Source organism: Chelmon rostratus, chromosome 18 (genome assembly GCF_017976325.1).
Source record: "Chelmon rostratus isolate fCheRos1 chromosome 18, fCheRos1.pri, whole genome shotgun sequence".
Classification (NCBI taxonomy): domain Eukaryota; kingdom Metazoa; phylum Chordata; class Actinopteri; order Chaetodontiformes; family Chaetodontidae; genus Chelmon; species Chelmon rostratus.
In genome coordinates, this window is record NC_055675.1 from 11,360,504 (window position 1) to 11,377,458 (window position 16,955).

Here is a 16,955-nt window from a genome sequence, read left to right on the forward strand (position 1 = left end):
TGAGTGTGTAACTGAATCACAAGTCTAATTTATGAAGTTGTGTTTTTTTATGTGTGTTATGAAGGATATGTGGAGTAAAACCTTCCATCACAACGACTCTCGTGGTTTTAATCGAACTGTTGCCATATTAGGACCTTCGAGGAGTTTTATTTCGAAAAACTTGGCCGGAAGTCATGCGTGTATAGATAGGTAACTTGATTCTCTGGAGACGCCCATTTCCAGTCACCCGCCCCGGCTCCCGGATCCGTTCCTCCCTCTTCAGCAGCATAATTTCCCTCCCTGGATGTCGGCTCGCTACCGCAGTTCTACCGCAACAGGTAAATGACCAGAAAACATTTTAATGCTGAACAGAAAGGAGCAACATGTAATATACAGTGCACACCACCGCTGTTGACCTTGTTGTGTGTGTGTGTGTTTTTGTTTTTTGTTTGTGCCTTTTTTTGGCAGGTAAATGGGGGTGTCCTCCTTTATTAAATGCTGAATTTAAAAGGCGAGGCAGGTCGCGTATTTACAGCGTGGCTTCTTTACAACGCAGCAGGAGATCTGTAGTAGATTTACAGGGAAGACGAAACAAATGTTTGTGCATTTCTGGCAGCTTTCTCTGAACCCTGAGAGAAAGCCTTTTGTCTGCGTTTTAGATGGAAAAAAATACCATATGGCTGAAATAAACGCTTTGTCAAACGGTATATTTAGCACAAAAATATGCTTAGTTGCATTTTAGTGAACATCCCAACTTACATTTGAAGATATATTTTTTTTTAATTACCAAAATAAGGGCTGCCGGCTGATCTTGTCAGTTGGTACATTGTCAGTGACAGGTTGAAGTGTCCTGAATGTGTGGTGATATATTTATTTATTTATTTTAGAGCAAGCATGTCCTAACCTGGCACAAAGAGGCAATAAACAATTGCTTTATTGTTTTATGCCACAAATAGGTGGCAGAGGTTATTCACCTTTTTTTTTTGTCATAGAGATGATGCGTTTACTGTCATCATCAGACCACCACCTAAACATCCAGTGTCCAGAATATTAATTAATTATAGCAATTAATATTTTTATCTTGAGGAAAAAGAAATGACTGGGATATTTCCATAGAGGAGTGAGTGTCTGTGGTTGCCTTACTTAACCCACACAGTGACCATAATGTAGTTTATATTTATTTTTTATATCACTTGTTTATGATGGCTATAATTTTTCCTTTTTGCCTTACAGGTGAGTGACAGTTAAACGCATATCTTTCATAGCATGCAAAATCCAACATGAGCATGACCTCTTGTTTGTCAGACGTTATCTCACTGTGCTCAGCTTTAAAGGCGTTATCAGATCTTCAGCCTGTTTAACATCTCTGCCGTTTCCCATTCTCCTGTGAGACGATTGTTGCAAGTTTGGCAGTTCATGCAGGCTCGTGCTCATTCGCTGCAGCACAGACTAATTATAGAGATTGCTTTTTGCGTGTATGTTTGTGTTCTGCTGCTCTCAGTGAAAATGGAAAGGGGAGGCTTTCTTTGCTGAAGTGGCAAAGTCCATGTAAACTGCAGTTCTAATGACATCTGTTCTCCTCCCTGCAGGGGCCATTGTGTATCCACCTGCCAAGGAAAGAAAGCCTTGCATAACACACACATGCACAGAAATGCACACAAACATTGCTGTGTTGAAAGTGGAGGCTGATGGACTTTCAGGGTCCATCTTCATATGACATTCACAGTAGCGCGAGTGCTGTATTGAGGGCAATTTGGCATTATTTTTGACATCAAGAGTAAAAATCTTGAGCCAGAGGTATACAGTATAAGTAAGAAGGAGAGGTAGGGCATGCTGCTGAGTGTTGGGGGTGGGTAGTGTAAAGAAAGTAAAAGAGGCTTTTGTGAATCATTGTTCAAGCTGACCCACAAATGTATCTAAAGGATAAATTTAAGGCTGATTCTTCTGGTGGAAGCGTCCCTGATTTTCACCTGCAGCACAGCAGAGGAAGGTGTGTGGACGTCTTTGTATCTGTTTCTGCACTCTTGTGAATAGGCAGAAAATACGAGCACACACACACACACACACACACACACACACGAGGTACGCACACACAGGCTTCTTTCTTCCTCCGGCTCAGCAAAGCTTCCTGGGCTGTGTCTGCTAGAACAGGGTCTCCCTCTGTGTGAGGAGTGTGTGTCAGACACACTCATGCACACAGGCCGACGCATTGATACGCACATCCGACCGGGCCGGTGCAACGCACACAGGTGTCAATCAGCATGCAGCCCGGAGTCAAAGGTTCTTTGATTCGTTTTCTCCCTCAGTGCAGTGGTTCAGCAAGCTTAAACTGTCTCACTCTGTTTCCCTAATCAAAAACTTTGTGCCACATTTCAGCATTTCTAAGCATCAAATTACCATCAGAGGTGGAGGGAGGAGGACGTCTGGGCTATTTGTCTTTGGCTTTTGCCACTGCAACACATACCCACATAGGAGGTGGAAAATTAATGGGATAGTAATTGAGAGAAGGTATACTATTTTCAGCCTATTAAACAAATGAAACAATGAGTGTGAAAGTTCATAGTTGACCTTGGACTAGTATGTTGACAAAATAATCTTAACTTAATGTTTCCCTGACTTTTCCATTTGTCATTAAAGTAGTTCAGTTGTCATCATGTGCACGGCCAGATTAACCTGTTAGAGGGCCACAAGGCAAGGTGTGAATCCCTATTGGCCCACCCACCCTCAATGCATTGTGTATGTAACCTGTCACCTTCAAGTTCTCAGTGCACACATGATACACATGGTACTCATATTACTGCCTGGCCACAGCCCTTCCTTCTCATCACTTAGTCTAAGCATGGAACTTCTGTCATGTGATAACAGATTGAAAGCTCAAAAAAAAGCTAGTCAGTGAACCTTGAGTCAAGGCTGTTTTGTCAAATGAAGACATGATTGAGATGATTTGTGAACTCTATTATGTACCTGAATAAACGTGTAAGTGTTTTAGTTTTTGCGCTGTCTTAGTTTTCCCTCGATGTTCACTGGTATAGGAGGACAGTGTTCGCATCTGCAGAAGTCAACCACCAGCTTATCTTCTCTGCATGGATCTTGAGTTGGTTCCATTGACACCAATTCACAAGTCCCTGGGTCAGTTCTTTTTATTCCCCGTCATCCCAATCTGCGACGATGCCAACGACTGCAGAGCTGTTAGCAAACTTTTGCAGGTGGCAGCTGACTTGTGCAGTATAGAGGATAAAGATGACTGTCCTCCATATTCCATGCTGCAGACAACCATGCTGGGCTCACAGTCCTGTATCCTCACATACTGTGGTCGGTTGGTGAGGCAGTCCATGATGAGAGCGGCGTCTATTTGTGTGATAGATGACGGTGTCGTCCACCCCTTTGCCAGGTTGATAGGAGAACTGTGGAGGGTCCATTGGCGGGGGTGGAAATGGACAGGGTCTTCATCAGGTGTGGCAGTACCATCAGCCTGTAGCTGTTGTGATGAGAGTGGGAGTAGAAGCCAGGTGCCTCCAGACTCCACTGATGTTGTTTCGCTCCAACTGATCCTCTAGCTTCTTCCTGTAGTTTCTTTTTCCCTCTTCTCCCCTTCTGCACATTCGTCGGCTCCTCTCTGTCTCCTGACCTTCAGGCCTTTTTTTTTCTTGAGGAGAGCTTTTAGGGTATATCAGGGGTAATCCAGGGTTTGTTGTTGCAAAAACACTGTACAGTCCTGATGGTTACGGCATTCTCCACACAGAAGTTTGTGTAGTCTGTTGTACAGTGTGTGAGACTGTGGGTGTCCTTCCCATGAGCATCATGAAGTACTTCCCACACAGTTACATCATAACAGCCCTTCAAAGCCTCTTCAGTCTCCTTGGACCATCTCTTCACTGAGCCAATGACAGCTGGCTGCAAGTGTACGAGAGGTTTGTAGACAGACAGAGGGTACACCAGGTTGCAATCAGATCTTCCCCTTGGGATAAGTTCAAAATATATCAAGTATTTTGTTGTTTCTGGTGTAGCATGCAACATACTGTGTGAATGTGGGAGAGTGCAAGATTAAACTTACCAGAAATAAGAAGAAGGGCATGTAGGTGTTGTGTCTGCAGTCTGCTTGTAACTGAGTGGGAGAATATACACCACTATTGCGATGATGTGTGAATACCCTCGGTAGACAGAATGCTAACAGCTCGCAGCTCAATGTTCTTACTGCAGAAATGTTCGTATGTTCAGTCTCTGGTTTCATCACTATTGTGATATTGAGAGTTATCATTAACAAATTCTGCCAGCCCTCCTCCCCTGCTCTTACTGCTCTCTCCTTTATCCTGTTCACCTGCATCATCTGGAAATGGTCCAACGCAGCGTTCATGTGCCCCCTGATGCAGAGTAAGTGCTGCTAAGTCATCTATCTCATTGGGGCGAAATCTGACATTCCCCATGATGAGGGGACGAGGGGAGGACTGGTTTGTAACGTGTCCACGTAGCACATCACTCAGCCCTGAGACGGCTTCCCCGTGTCTTCCTCCTCAGCTGACCGGGAACATCGGGTCTCTGTAAAATGAGAGCCTGAAAGAGAAGTTTAACTCCTGTTTACTGTCTATTATATCACTGTGTGAAGTGGGCGGGTATGTCCGATTGGTAAAGTTACAAAAATGGTCAGACGCAGCCCTCCCTAGTTGAAACATCAGAAAATTGTTGGGTAGGAAACGTTTGACATTCAGCATGAAGTTTGGTCAAAGCACAGTAGCAACTATAACGTCTCCTCCTGGTTAAGCATTTCTGACAAGACTTTCCAGCACCAAGCAATCCAACTACAATCCAAGCAAAACTACCAGTTTTGGAGACACTAGATATTGTCAGTCCTCCTTAGTCATAACTAAAGATCTTGTCTGTGCATGCGCCTTAATGTACATTAGTGTGAAACTTGTGCACATAAAATACATTTCAATCACTAATTGCATTGAAAGTGTATTTCACTACTCAGTACAGAAACTATTTGTGACCTAATGTGGTGATGGTTTATGTGTCACTTATTCTAACAAATTAAAATATGAAATAATACATTAACACAGGGATGAGTTTACATTTCTAGTACTGTCCATACTGTGAGATAACTCGCTTCCAATACCTCTGACATAACGTCAGTCACATTTACAGGGATTACAAGGTAAATCAAATCAAAATGCATACGTTCCAGAAGTGCATAAGTCTTTTAAAGCATTTCAGAAACATTTAGGAATTGAAACATTTCGTTGTGAGCCTGTGAAGGTGCAGCCAGTGTTGATGTAGAGGGTGTCCTCGGCGCCTTGTGTTGATTCTGTGCTGGTTTTTATCCAGGATGTGTCCGTGTTTGAACAGAGAAGACTCTCTAACATGGCCAATAGCTGATAGCATCTTGTGTTGAAACCACACAAACCTCAGGCTCGTTTGTGTATGAGGGCGGATGAGTGCGCTAAATACCTTCATACAGTGTTTGCATAAGGGAGTGGAAGGCAGACAGATACAGTGTATACACACACACACATGCACCCGCATAGCTCAGGGGTCATTAGGAGAATGATTTTGTGTAATGTAATATTGTAAAAGAATAGTTCACCTGTAAATATATTTATCTAAAAAAAAAACTGGTAAAGGCTTAATATACATAACACATAGTGGGTTATGAACATGTTAAGTCTCAGGATCATAACAGTGCTCCAGGTAGCAACTTTTTAAGTTTAAACTTGGCCGTGTAAGCATTTACTAAATGCAGATTTTAGCATCACTGAATTAAAAAAGGTTGTATCACACACAAATGTTTTCTCATAGATTACTTCATTCAAATTTTGACCAAGTAACCGCCAGGTGTAACTGTTTCACAGTTAACTGAACTAACTGACGAAGCTAACATAGCTAGCTGATATCACCCATTTAGAGTGAAGAATGAAAGAGGTGATGTGGACAAATCTGAACTGGCCTTAATATAATATTGTTACTAATGATGTGAACTAGTGAGATTTATGCTTCTCACAAAAATAACAAAACATCAAATTAAAATCAATGATCTAGCAGCAGTTACTTAAGGTAGATTAGATGCAGTGCTAACCAGTTTCAAGCTAGCTAGCACTGAGGCAGAACTTGGGTGGATACAGTGTCAGTGTTACTCTCTATAAAGAGACAATATTGACACTTGATAGAATGATGGGAACTGGGAGTACATTTCACAAAAGTAACAACATACTGTATCTCAAATTACTTGACCTAGTGTTAACATCTTTCACACAGTATCACTAGCATTGGGAGCTACTTTTCAAACTAGCTAGTAATGATAGTAGTGCTAGTATACACAAAGAACTATGGGTGGATACAGTGTCTAAACAAATTCATGATGCAGTGGCAAATGAAGAGGACTACACACAGTTAACTGTTGCTTTAGAATGATTAACATGATTTTCTTTGAGTAGCTGCTTCCTATGTATTGTGTGTACTGTTTAATTTGTATTTTCCTTCTTAGAATTAATGGTTTTGGGCATGGAATGCACCCATTGTTTGCTTGTGCATGTGTGTTTACTGGTCGTGTGTGTGTGTGTGTGCGCACGTACTGGCGCACATATTCAAGTGCATGCAGAGGCATACGGCGCAGTGAGCGGTTCATTGCTCTTAAGTAATTGGCAGTGTCGGCATGTGCAGAGAATGATTTATACTACAACAACCACGGTCTCCCCTGCAGGAATTCACACGAAAAGAGGCAGGCCAGTGATGGAGCAATACTGTAACGAGAGCAGAAGGAGAGGAAGGGATGAAAGAAATTGGTTGGGAGTCATATAAGGGGATGCATGTTCGAGTGAGGGATGAATAAGAGATAGGGGAGCTGAAATGGAAAATATAGGGTGGAGAGTGAAGTGAGGTAAAAAGTGTGAAGGAATGATTTGGCAAAAGCAGAGATTGCTTAGGCCTGACAGGAATCACAGCGGAGGAGAAACCTTGCTTGTTAGCTGTAGACTTCTAGATAGATGGATGGATGAATGGATGAAAAAAGAGGAAATAAGTCTGGATGGAGGGGTGAGCTGAGGGTGAAAAATGACACAAACTACCTCAATAAGGAAGTATGCATTTTCAATTTGAAGATGCAGCGAGCACAAATGATGATACAGGGATACAATATCACATGTTATGCGTATTACAATATCCTATGCATGTCATATGTTGATATGAGCAGTGTATTGCCAGAGGAATATGATAGAAAAATGATTTAACAACAGCAAAGGAGGAGGATGAAGACAAATTGTGAGGAGAGGAAACAGCAGACGAGACATGGCACCCCACCTGCAGAGGATTTTTATGTGGCGGGGCTCTCCGTGGTGCTAAACAATGAAAGCCCATACACGTAGGGCTCATTTTCCAATCGAAGAGCATTACCTGCATGGGCTCATCTGCCCCCTGCACCTCCTGGGACTCTGCCAGAGATCCCACAGCGGAGTCTCATCCGGTGGGCCGGGCTCCCTGCCTGCCAGCAGCAGTGTCTGCACACTGCACTCAGTGCATCCTTGAGTCTTCGTTTTGCATGTGATACGTGCCGTGCAGATATACAGTTTTTGATAATCAACTTGTCAGCAGACAAATTTCTACACCACTAATAGGACAAATGTTGATACTCTTATTAAAACAAACCTTTATGTCCCTAAAAAGGCAAATATTTGTGCAACCCCAATACAACAAATATTTATATCTCCAGCTCCATTTATATTTGTTACAAAACAAATATCTAGAATCCTAATATGGAAAATGCATGCATTCCTAAGGCAAAAATGTATATTATAAAAATGGGCAAATTATTATATTCCTAATTAAGTAAATACTTATATTTCTAATAATACACATTTTTATTCCTAATAAGGGAAGTGTTTGTATTCCCAATAAGTGATGAAACCTGATTTAATGGTAATTGCACATAAAGTTTGATGACAGACATATTAACGCTGGAGAAGTAAAGACAAACCAAGATTTGCGAAAGACTGCTGGCTTGAGCCGCCATCTGTCATCTGAGAGCAGACAATGATAAATGTTCTCTTCCTCCCAGACCACCATCATTTTCCCCTCCATGGTGTCCCTCAACTGTCTGTCCTCCTCTCGCCTCCTTCTCCCTGTTGGCGGCTGTACTGCGCTCTTCCTCCTCTCCTCCTCATCCTCCCCCTCTTTCTCTCTCTCTCTCTCTGTCATTTCGTCCCGCTCCCCCCTCTTCATTTCCCCTCCTCCGTCTCCCCCTCGCTCCGTCATCCCTCACGGTGCTAGCTGTTCGGTGTGCTCTCCTTGCATTGTGACCAAGGAGATGAGATTTCTTTTTTTCCTCTTGCACGCAATTACATCCTTTCTATTCTCTGCCTTATTCGCACACACATGCTCGCGATCCACGCATAAACCAGCCGGTCTGTGACACACACGCAATCGCCCTCACATCTTTGTGTCTCACTCTCTCTTTCCTTGCAGATGTCTGAGAGCTAGCCAGCTGAGTAGAGGACTTCCCTCTGTGTCCGTGCTCTCCACCTGCAGCCATGAATGGTAAGAACACTTTGTCTTGTATGTGCTAGTGAGTGTGTGTGTGTGTGTGTGTGTGTGTTTGCTCATGGTGTTTGTCCATGTGAGGCAAATATGCACTTTGGGGACAGTGGTGAGGGTGGAAATTAACGGAATAGATCAATTAGTAAGAAAGTTTTTTTTTTTTTTTTTTTTTTAAAGCATAAAGAGGTAGAGTTGACCAATAAGCAGCAGTTGTGTCATTCCCTGCTGTTTAAACTTTCATCTTTTCCTGTGGCCACCTTCCTGTCGAGAGTAAAAGGTGCATTTGTTTCAGTCTGTAATGATGTTTGGGATATTGATCAGGTGCCGGAGTGAATGATCAGACTTAACCCATCTTTGATCCAGTGACATTTTTAAAGAAATTATAGGCAATCACATGTTGTACAAACCTCTTCAGCAAAGAGGGCTTGAAGGAGCAAATTTTTTTATGCATTTCCTGCAAATCATGAGCTATTTTGGTGTATGTCTTTGTGTTGGGGACTGCCTCTGTTTCTGTTGTGCTCAGTCTTGGAAAATGATGCATCTCTTTTGTCCTTGGTGTGGACAGAATTACTCCACAGTGTGCGTGTATGCGCGTGTTAATCCTCTTGTTTCCAGCCTTTGATCACAGAACAGTAGTTGCTGCTCCTTAAGGGCCTCTATGGGAAATGCCTCAGAGAAAGTGTGCGTGTGTGTGTTTGTGCTTGACGGGTGCATCTTGTCCACATGACTAATTCTGCAATTTAACAAAATGCCAAACCCCACAACTACACTCTCTGCTTTAATCCTACCCAGTGTATAGACACTGGGAGAAAGCAATTCAGAAACACAACATCAGTATATGATGAGCTGCTCCATGGAAACATAATGCATGGGAGGCTGAGCTCTTTGCATTATTGCACTCTCATGGACCCAGTGAATCTAAAATGAGGCAATTGTAAAAGTGATTTGTCTGTGAATTTCCGAAAACAGGTGGACAATCTGCAACGCTCGTAGAGAATGAGAGGGGTGTGTGTGTGCGTGTGTTGACTGAAATGCTGCAGCCTGCACAGACTGTCGATCCACTGTACCTATCTGAAACATCAACCTGTCCTCCCCAGGTGAAGCGTTTGATATGTAAATATTTATGAAAGCGGTGATGTGGTATCCCCCAGACGACCCACGCTGGGTGTCTGGAGGTTTGACTCCAGCGTCATCTGAGGTCTGTGCAGCACCTAGACAACAGCAAACAGGCTGACAAAGGGACGTAAAACCACACAGAGCAGAGGCTCTTTGTGTCGCAGCTGCTGAGGAGGTGAACTGTGGTACAGTTGGTTTAAATTCTGCACAGGCGTCGATGCTGTGGAAGCTATTCCATGAGAGGATGCTGCAGTTTTTTCTCTGTGGATGGACCGTGTGCTATATTGTCTCAATATTGGCTGAAGGGTTCTTGTGTATTCGCTGAGAGTTTTTGTTCTTGGTTTCTGCGCAGGAATCTGTTTTTATATGTACAGTGTGTGACGGGATGGATACGTGTCGGGTACAGCGATATCTTAGAATATTTTATCTCTAGCCAAGTAAAAATCAAAATGTTAATAGAAACTTGGGTTTCTATTGAAGAATGCTGGTTTGCAAAAGTCAACAGAAGCCACATTTACAAAATAGTTCAACATTTGGGGAAATAAACGTACTCACTTTGTTGCTTAAAGTTTGATGAGAAAATGATGCCATTCTCATATCTGTCTGTAGATGAAGCTACAGCCAGGAGACAGTTAGCTTAGCATAAAGGCTAAGGGTGGCTTTCCCTCTTAGTTTGGGCATGCATAAATAGAACAAAACACACAAGAGAATAAAGAAAAAATAATTTAACAATCACACAGTGAAGCAGGAGGCTTTGTGACCACAGTTTTATATTGTCTACAGGACCTTAAGCATAAGACATGTGAGCCAGTAAGAGTCCAAAGTTCCAATCCAGCATCACTGAGATACACACTGGTAGCTTTCCGACAAGGGTTTTATAGATAAACAAAAATGACAATGTTTAACCCTGGGACCAACCCACCTTATCGTGCAGGATGCACTGCTGAGTGCCGTAGCTGTCACCAGCAATAAACCCGAAGGCAGACTGATGCTCCATGTCTGGTGTTTTAAGAGTAGAAGGAGCAGGATTTCTATAAATTTCGTCCCCATTATCCGAAACTGAGGGAAGAGCTGGGTCTGTTTCTATAAAAGAAGCAAAATTTTGGCGCTGACAAAATACACATTTCCCATCAAGCCAGACATTTATATTCAGTAACTCAGTCAATGACTGATAAGCCTGTTGTGATGGACGGATTAAATATACTGTATGCGTTAATTGCTCAGTGATAAATGGAGTGGACGGCCGTAGAAAAAAAATGTCCCTCTTCTCCAGTTGAACTCCTGGTATCAAATGCTTACAGGGCATGTCTAGGTGAGAAGGACTGAAAGGTGAACTCCTTTTCAAAGAAATGTCCAACATCGGTAAAGCGGGGCAAAACTCCCTGTGTTCAGAAATTCGTCAGCCAAACTGACTATTTAACGTGAGAACTTGAGGTCTCTAGTTCTTAGGCCTATTTGTGGTCCATTTTTCAAAACTATTAAAACCAATAGCCTAAAAGAATCACTATAGTTGTAAAATTGGTTGCCTCTTCATCTGGTCTCACATTAAATGGCCGTTTGTTTCCAACACAAGAGTCAAGCCACAGAAGACCCCCATGGACTGTGCCTTTGCTGTGTAAGAAGCTTTCCAGTGCCCCACTTATTCACGGAGCATTCAGGCCTCGCTGATAGTGTACACGCACTGAATCAACTGACAGGCCTGTGGACGTGGCCATGCTAGCCACATGTCCCAGTGGCGCTGTGCTAAATATGGCATCCCTTTCTCACTTACAATAGCTTCTAAATGAGGTCTATCAAAGCCAACGAGACAGTGCGAAGAATACTCACATCTCTGCGCGAGATTAATTACTTTCTCCTCTTTATGGCTGCAATTTGCTGACAGTGCCAAAAAGTAGGTCGGGCACCGCGAGCTGCTCACACCGGCTTTGTCAGGGGGAAAAAGGGTACACCTGAACAGGTGTTGCAGTGGCGGTTTAGGGTCGAGCGAGTTTGTTTAGATATTGAAACCAGCTCAAGGTGGCGGAGTGTTTGCTAACAAACAGTGAGGCAACAGCTGGCACTTTCTGATTATATATAGCTTCCACATTGAATCTTCAGGCTGAAGAAAAGGGACTGCTGTGTTGTAGCTTTGTGTATGTGTGTGTGTGTGTGTGTGTGTGTGTGTGTGTGTGTGTGTGTGTGTGTGTGTGTGTGTGTGTGTGTGTGTGCGTGCACGCTCAGTGGTGGTGTTTGGGTTAGCGTAGGGGAGGAAGTTCCATCATGGGCAGGGTGGTATTTCCTGAAGCTGGTAAATAGATTACACCCTGGATACCAAGTCTATAATGACACACACCCATAGTAGCACAATTGTATTTTGGCCAATAACAATATAACAGCTTCTATATTACAACTATAGTTTTTCTTATCTTTAACTCTGTGATTTATGAGTCTCTCCATCTTTCTCTCCACTGGTAATAGCATGGTTGTCCATGTTGAGATGAAAACTTTAGAGAAAACTTCCTGTAATATGTATTTATGTGGCTGTTGCTAACATGTTAGGATAATAATCAGAAACAGAGATATGAAGATGTAATATGAAGCAATCACGTGATTGTTAATTGTTTATGTAGATCATATCACAAGAATGTGCCAAGGCTAGATAATAACTACAAATTGAATCTTTCTCCTCCTCAGATATATTTAACAGCTAATCTGAGATATTACTTTTGTTGAGACATTTCTTTTGGTAAATTCAAAGATGGCTTTAAGCAGCGGTGAGCTTGTGATGATTGTGGGTGAATAGTTTGAAAGACAAATTCTCATCAAACTCAGTGTGTTGTCCTCAATTTACATCAACTTCACTGTTGTGAAAAGTCTGTGTAAACATTTTGTTTGAGGTTTGTACCGCTGTGATCGCCATGGTAACTGCCTCTGGCATCAGGGAGCCCCGTCTGTCGCCGTCTAGCACGGGAAGATGAGCTGTTCAGGAAGTGAGAGACATGAGCGCTGTAACACTGCAGCCATCCACTGCACAGCTGTAGTGTTTGCTGTTTCTTGCATCAACTCACTCCTACTGTCTGTGTTCAGTTTACAGCTGATAAACTAGTTTGCCTCTCAGCTAGTCCAGTTTGGATTCGTCTTCTCCTCCGTCTGGCCTCATTATACGTCGTTGTCTCCTATCTCCATCTCTGTCCTTCAGTTACTGCCATATGGAGGGATCCGTCTGTGCACAATGTCCCTACAGTCGATCCTTCTCTTCAAAATGGCTTCAGAGCTCATTGAAAAGAAATGAAGGAAGTAAGCCCAGATTGTGTTATGATTTGGTTAATTTCATGGATTCCCTCATGATTAATTGATGATCAGCTCCAATGATAATCTGTCATCCCCCTCTATTAAAGACGTCTCATGAAACTGAGTAAGAATTGGGCTTCATATCCCTCACACTGCACATTTGACTTCATGTTAAATTCATGACCAACCCTGAACTTACCTTGAGATATGCAAGAGTGGAGAAGAGTGGAAAAAGAGCTGACTGGACATTTTTTATACATTAATCATTGTCGTGGGCTGGTTAAGAGTGGTTTCATCTGAGGGGGAGATCTCATTTGCGATGGGAATTATGCAGACTTTTTGGATGGTGAAGTTTAAAAAGACACTCAACACTGAATTCAGTATTAGCATTTCTGCTTTGGGGATTTCCGGTTTGTTGCTGTCTTAGTGTGTGTTGACGAGTGGAGCGTAGCCCAAACATTGCAAAGCTTTCTTCTTCTATGAACTACAGAATGTTTTTCTTCCTAAGAAATTGTACTGTCATAGTTAAAGTCTGGGGCACCAGAATATAGATGGTATTATAATGGTATTATAAAAAAATAGTATTATATGGTATTATAAAAAAAGCAGAAAAGCTTTTTGATTTTTAATTAATTTTTAATACATTAAATACAAACTTAATGACCCCTCAGGATGAAATGTTATAACTGTGTTGATCCACTGATGTTCATTTAAATTTTTCATTTATGACCAAATCCTCGCAAACCTGACACTCTCATCAGCGCCCGCTGTACTTTGTGTTTAATGCTAACAGGCTGTTAGCATGCTAACAAGCTCATCAAAGGTTGTTTACATGGTAAATATGGGGCCTATGCCTGCCTAACATCAACATGTTGTATTTTATTTCCATATATCTTTCTATAAAATCCCTCTTAATTGTCCTTTCCTGTTAGTTATAACTGCACCAACAGGTGTAAATGAAATGGTATTTTTGATATACAGCCTTTTTCTCCCTAAGGCATTGAAACATGGGTAGACAGGGCTATGACATGCAGTAGAGGTCCCTGACCAACACCGAACTGTGGACATTTCAGTTATGTACTTTGCATCTTAACTAGTGAACTACCAGTTTGCCCCGTGGCTCAGACTTTAAAGTGATCCTTGATCCTGTTATTGCAAATCAAACATTTTGAGTTGGAACAGGATTTGCAATAACTGAATAAATGACAAGATGACCTCAAAATCCTGTTTCATTGTGGTTTATAAGAACTTCAAAAGTCAGGATTGTCTCTTGGTTTTGTCCAGGCGGAGCCAGTGTGTGGGCCATCACTCCAGAGGAGAGGGGGAAACACGACAAACAGTTTGACAGCATCGCCCCCGTCCTCGGCTATGTCTCAGGTAGGCTGTTGTCATAACAAACAGGCCAAATACTTGTTTCTCAAGAACGCCTAGAAATGTCATCAGTAGTTCAGCCATATCAAATGTCTGTCTCTCTGGGTGATTTCTGTCTGTCTTCAGGAGAACAAGCCAGGAAATTCTTCCTCCAGTCTGGCCTGCCTCCTTCTGTCCTGGCTGAGATCTGGTAAGCGCCATCTGACCACTCACTGAGTCTTCATCCTAAATAATGTGTCGTTAAGCCAGAGCAAGTAGGTCAGTAGGTCCAACCTTTGTTTTGTGGTCAGTTTGGTCCTCTCAGCCTGCTTGAACTTCCTGTTGAGCACTAACTTCCTCTATAGCCTGCCCCACCTAGTAAACTGTGTGTAAGAGGAGGGAGAAAGTGTGTGTGTGTGTAGGAATTCAGTCCCACCACAGCTTCGTCCCTTGTGTAACTCCCGCCTTTTCTATTGTCTCCGTAAAGAAAAAACAATACTAGGAATGCGCCCTTTGCTATAAACAGATCATGTTATATCTCAGCTCTCTCTCCTCCTCCTCCAGGCACCTAGCTGACATGGACAGCGATGGGAAGATGGACAGACTGGAGTTCTCCATCGCCATGAAGCTCATTAAACTCAAACTTCAGGGGCGGAACTTACCCTCTTCCCTGCCAATCATCATGAAGCAATCTCCCATCTCCAATTCAGCTTCAACCATCCCTTCATCTGCACGCTTTGGTAAAAATGTCTCGGAGGATATTACAACTGCAATCCAATTTCAAAACAGCTACACTTTAGCGCTCTCTCTAACAGTCTAACCTCTTAGAAGTGTTGTTTCATCAGTGGCCTGGGAAAATAAAAGTAACCCATTTTTAAATGTGATCTGTCAAGTTAGTCTGTTTTTCAAACAGTGTTCTTGATCTCTTCATGTTCACCTGTGCGTTTCCTCCTAACAGGTATGGGTTCCATGCCAAACCTGTCCATTGGTGTGTCATCCATGTCAGCTATGTCAGCCATGCCCATCCTAACACCCATCCCGGCTAACCCCCACATGCACACTGTGCAACCCCTGCAGCCAACGCCAATGACCCTGCCCCTCATCACCTGCCTGGGAAACTCTGGACTCCCCAACGGCAATGTCAGCCTCCTCACCCCACCTCTTGTTCCCAACAATGCAGGTTGGTTCTGCAGTGGAACCATTCTGATTTGCTTGTCAGACAAAAAAAAACCCAAAACACATATATTAATTAATGGTTTAGCATCAATTCATTCAAACTTGACCCGGAATCAAGAGGGTGCACATAGGCTGAAAATGGTGTATTGTGTTCCAGAGCCATTCTGTTCAACTAATTTCCATTTCATATAGCAGGAATTCTTCACTGGCAGAAGTCAGTTTGAGATTAAATGCAAAAGAGCTACAGAGAGTGCTGAAAGGCCATTGTGCGTAGGTGGCCATTATGCATCATTAACTAGATTTTAGGTACAACTTAGCTACTAAATATTTAAACCTAGTGACTACCAGGTATAACTGCTACATAGTCAACTGAATCAACTGACAAAGCTAACATTAGCTTGCTAACTTGTGACCTGTATTGAAGAGTAAGTCAAATAATGACAGAGAACAAGTCAAAATGCTGTTTGATAATGATGAACTAGGGAAATTTCACAAAAAATAGCACATTATACCTTATATTACAAAATGTTACACATCAGACTGAATTAACGTCGCTAGCATCAGTAACATCATTTAGGGTTAGCATAACTCAATATTTCCTTCCCATTCATGGCATCCCTGAAGCATACTGATTTCTCAATGTACTCATTAACAAAAGTCATGCCTAAATGTGCAAAGAATTGGCAGTAAAATTTAATTTATTACTTCAACCACTAAAACTATTGTTTTTTTCCAGTTTGACAGCTTGTGATACGACACTGATTTCCTATTTTCTTAATGCTAGTTGATGCTTTTGACTGAACAAATGTTTCTTAGCATTTATACATTTCTGAAGTCTTGATTAGCAAAGGCATCTCTTAAATTTTAATGATGCAACCTGATTTAGTAAATTACTAGTTTGAAACCAACTAGTCGTTAGTAAACTAGGGGGGACTTAATGCACAAACTTAGTAATGGATTCATGAATAGCTGGTGCAATCCAATCCTGTTGTATAATAGTTAGTGTATCAGGGTCAGTTATTCAGGCCTCGGTGCAGTGTGGTGTTAGTGTGTGGATTACACATGCAACCAGAAAGGGCTGAACCTTATCTGTCTACTCCCTGAGGTTGTGTATCTGTCTCGGAGTGCACACATGCTTTGCACTGAATATAATATGCGGTAAAAGCTGCATTTTAACAGCAAGGAAATGAGTCACCACAGTCTTCACTGCAGTTACTGTACCTATTGTATGAAAACAGTCATTGATATTTTGATGTCGATATATATTTCTCTTCTACCTCTCCCCTCCTCCATGTGTATTTTGGTTGCTCTCTTTAATCTCATTCTGTCTGTTCAACTACAATTTCTGTCTGTGAAATGAGCAATCTAATGAGAGTGAGTGTGAAATGTCTACTATTATTTAGTCTCCCCTCAGTCGTTATCCCCCTCTCCCTGCTGATGAAACTATATCAGTTTGCTGCAGCTCCCGACACTAACCCTCTTTAGTGCAGGCTTGCAGACAACCAGGATCACTTTGCTTTTAGTCAGATGTCAGTAACCTT

The 16,955-nt window shown here is 42.3% G+C and overlaps 1 protein-coding gene across 4 annotated transcripts in view; it reads left to right on the top strand.

Annotated features, from left to right (window-relative positions):
- The first annotated feature begins 225 nt into the window (after nucleotides 1–225).
- Nucleotides 226–16,955, top strand: part of itsn2a (intersectin 2a) — a 39,260-nt gene continuing 22,530 nt past the window's right edge. For 2 of the 4 annotated variants that reach the window (XM_041959103.1, XM_041959106.1), the window contains exons 1-6: nucleotides 226–317; nucleotides 8,431–8,502; nucleotides 14,173–14,265; nucleotides 14,386–14,449; nucleotides 14,803–14,978; nucleotides 15,197–15,418. In XM_041959103.1, coding sequence (XP_041815037.1) covers nucleotides 8,496–8,502; nucleotides 14,173–14,265; nucleotides 14,386–14,449; nucleotides 14,803–14,978; nucleotides 15,197–15,418 — 562 coding nt within the window. In that variant the 5' untranslated portion in view covers nucleotides 226–317; nucleotides 8,431–8,495. Of the gene's footprint in view, nucleotides 318–2,238; nucleotides 2,260–2,465; nucleotides 2,488–8,430; nucleotides 8,503–14,172; nucleotides 14,266–14,385; nucleotides 14,450–14,802; nucleotides 14,979–15,196; nucleotides 15,419–16,955 lie in introns of those variants that run through there. The other 2 variants (XM_041959104.1, XM_041959105.1) reach the window with 2 other exon arrangements.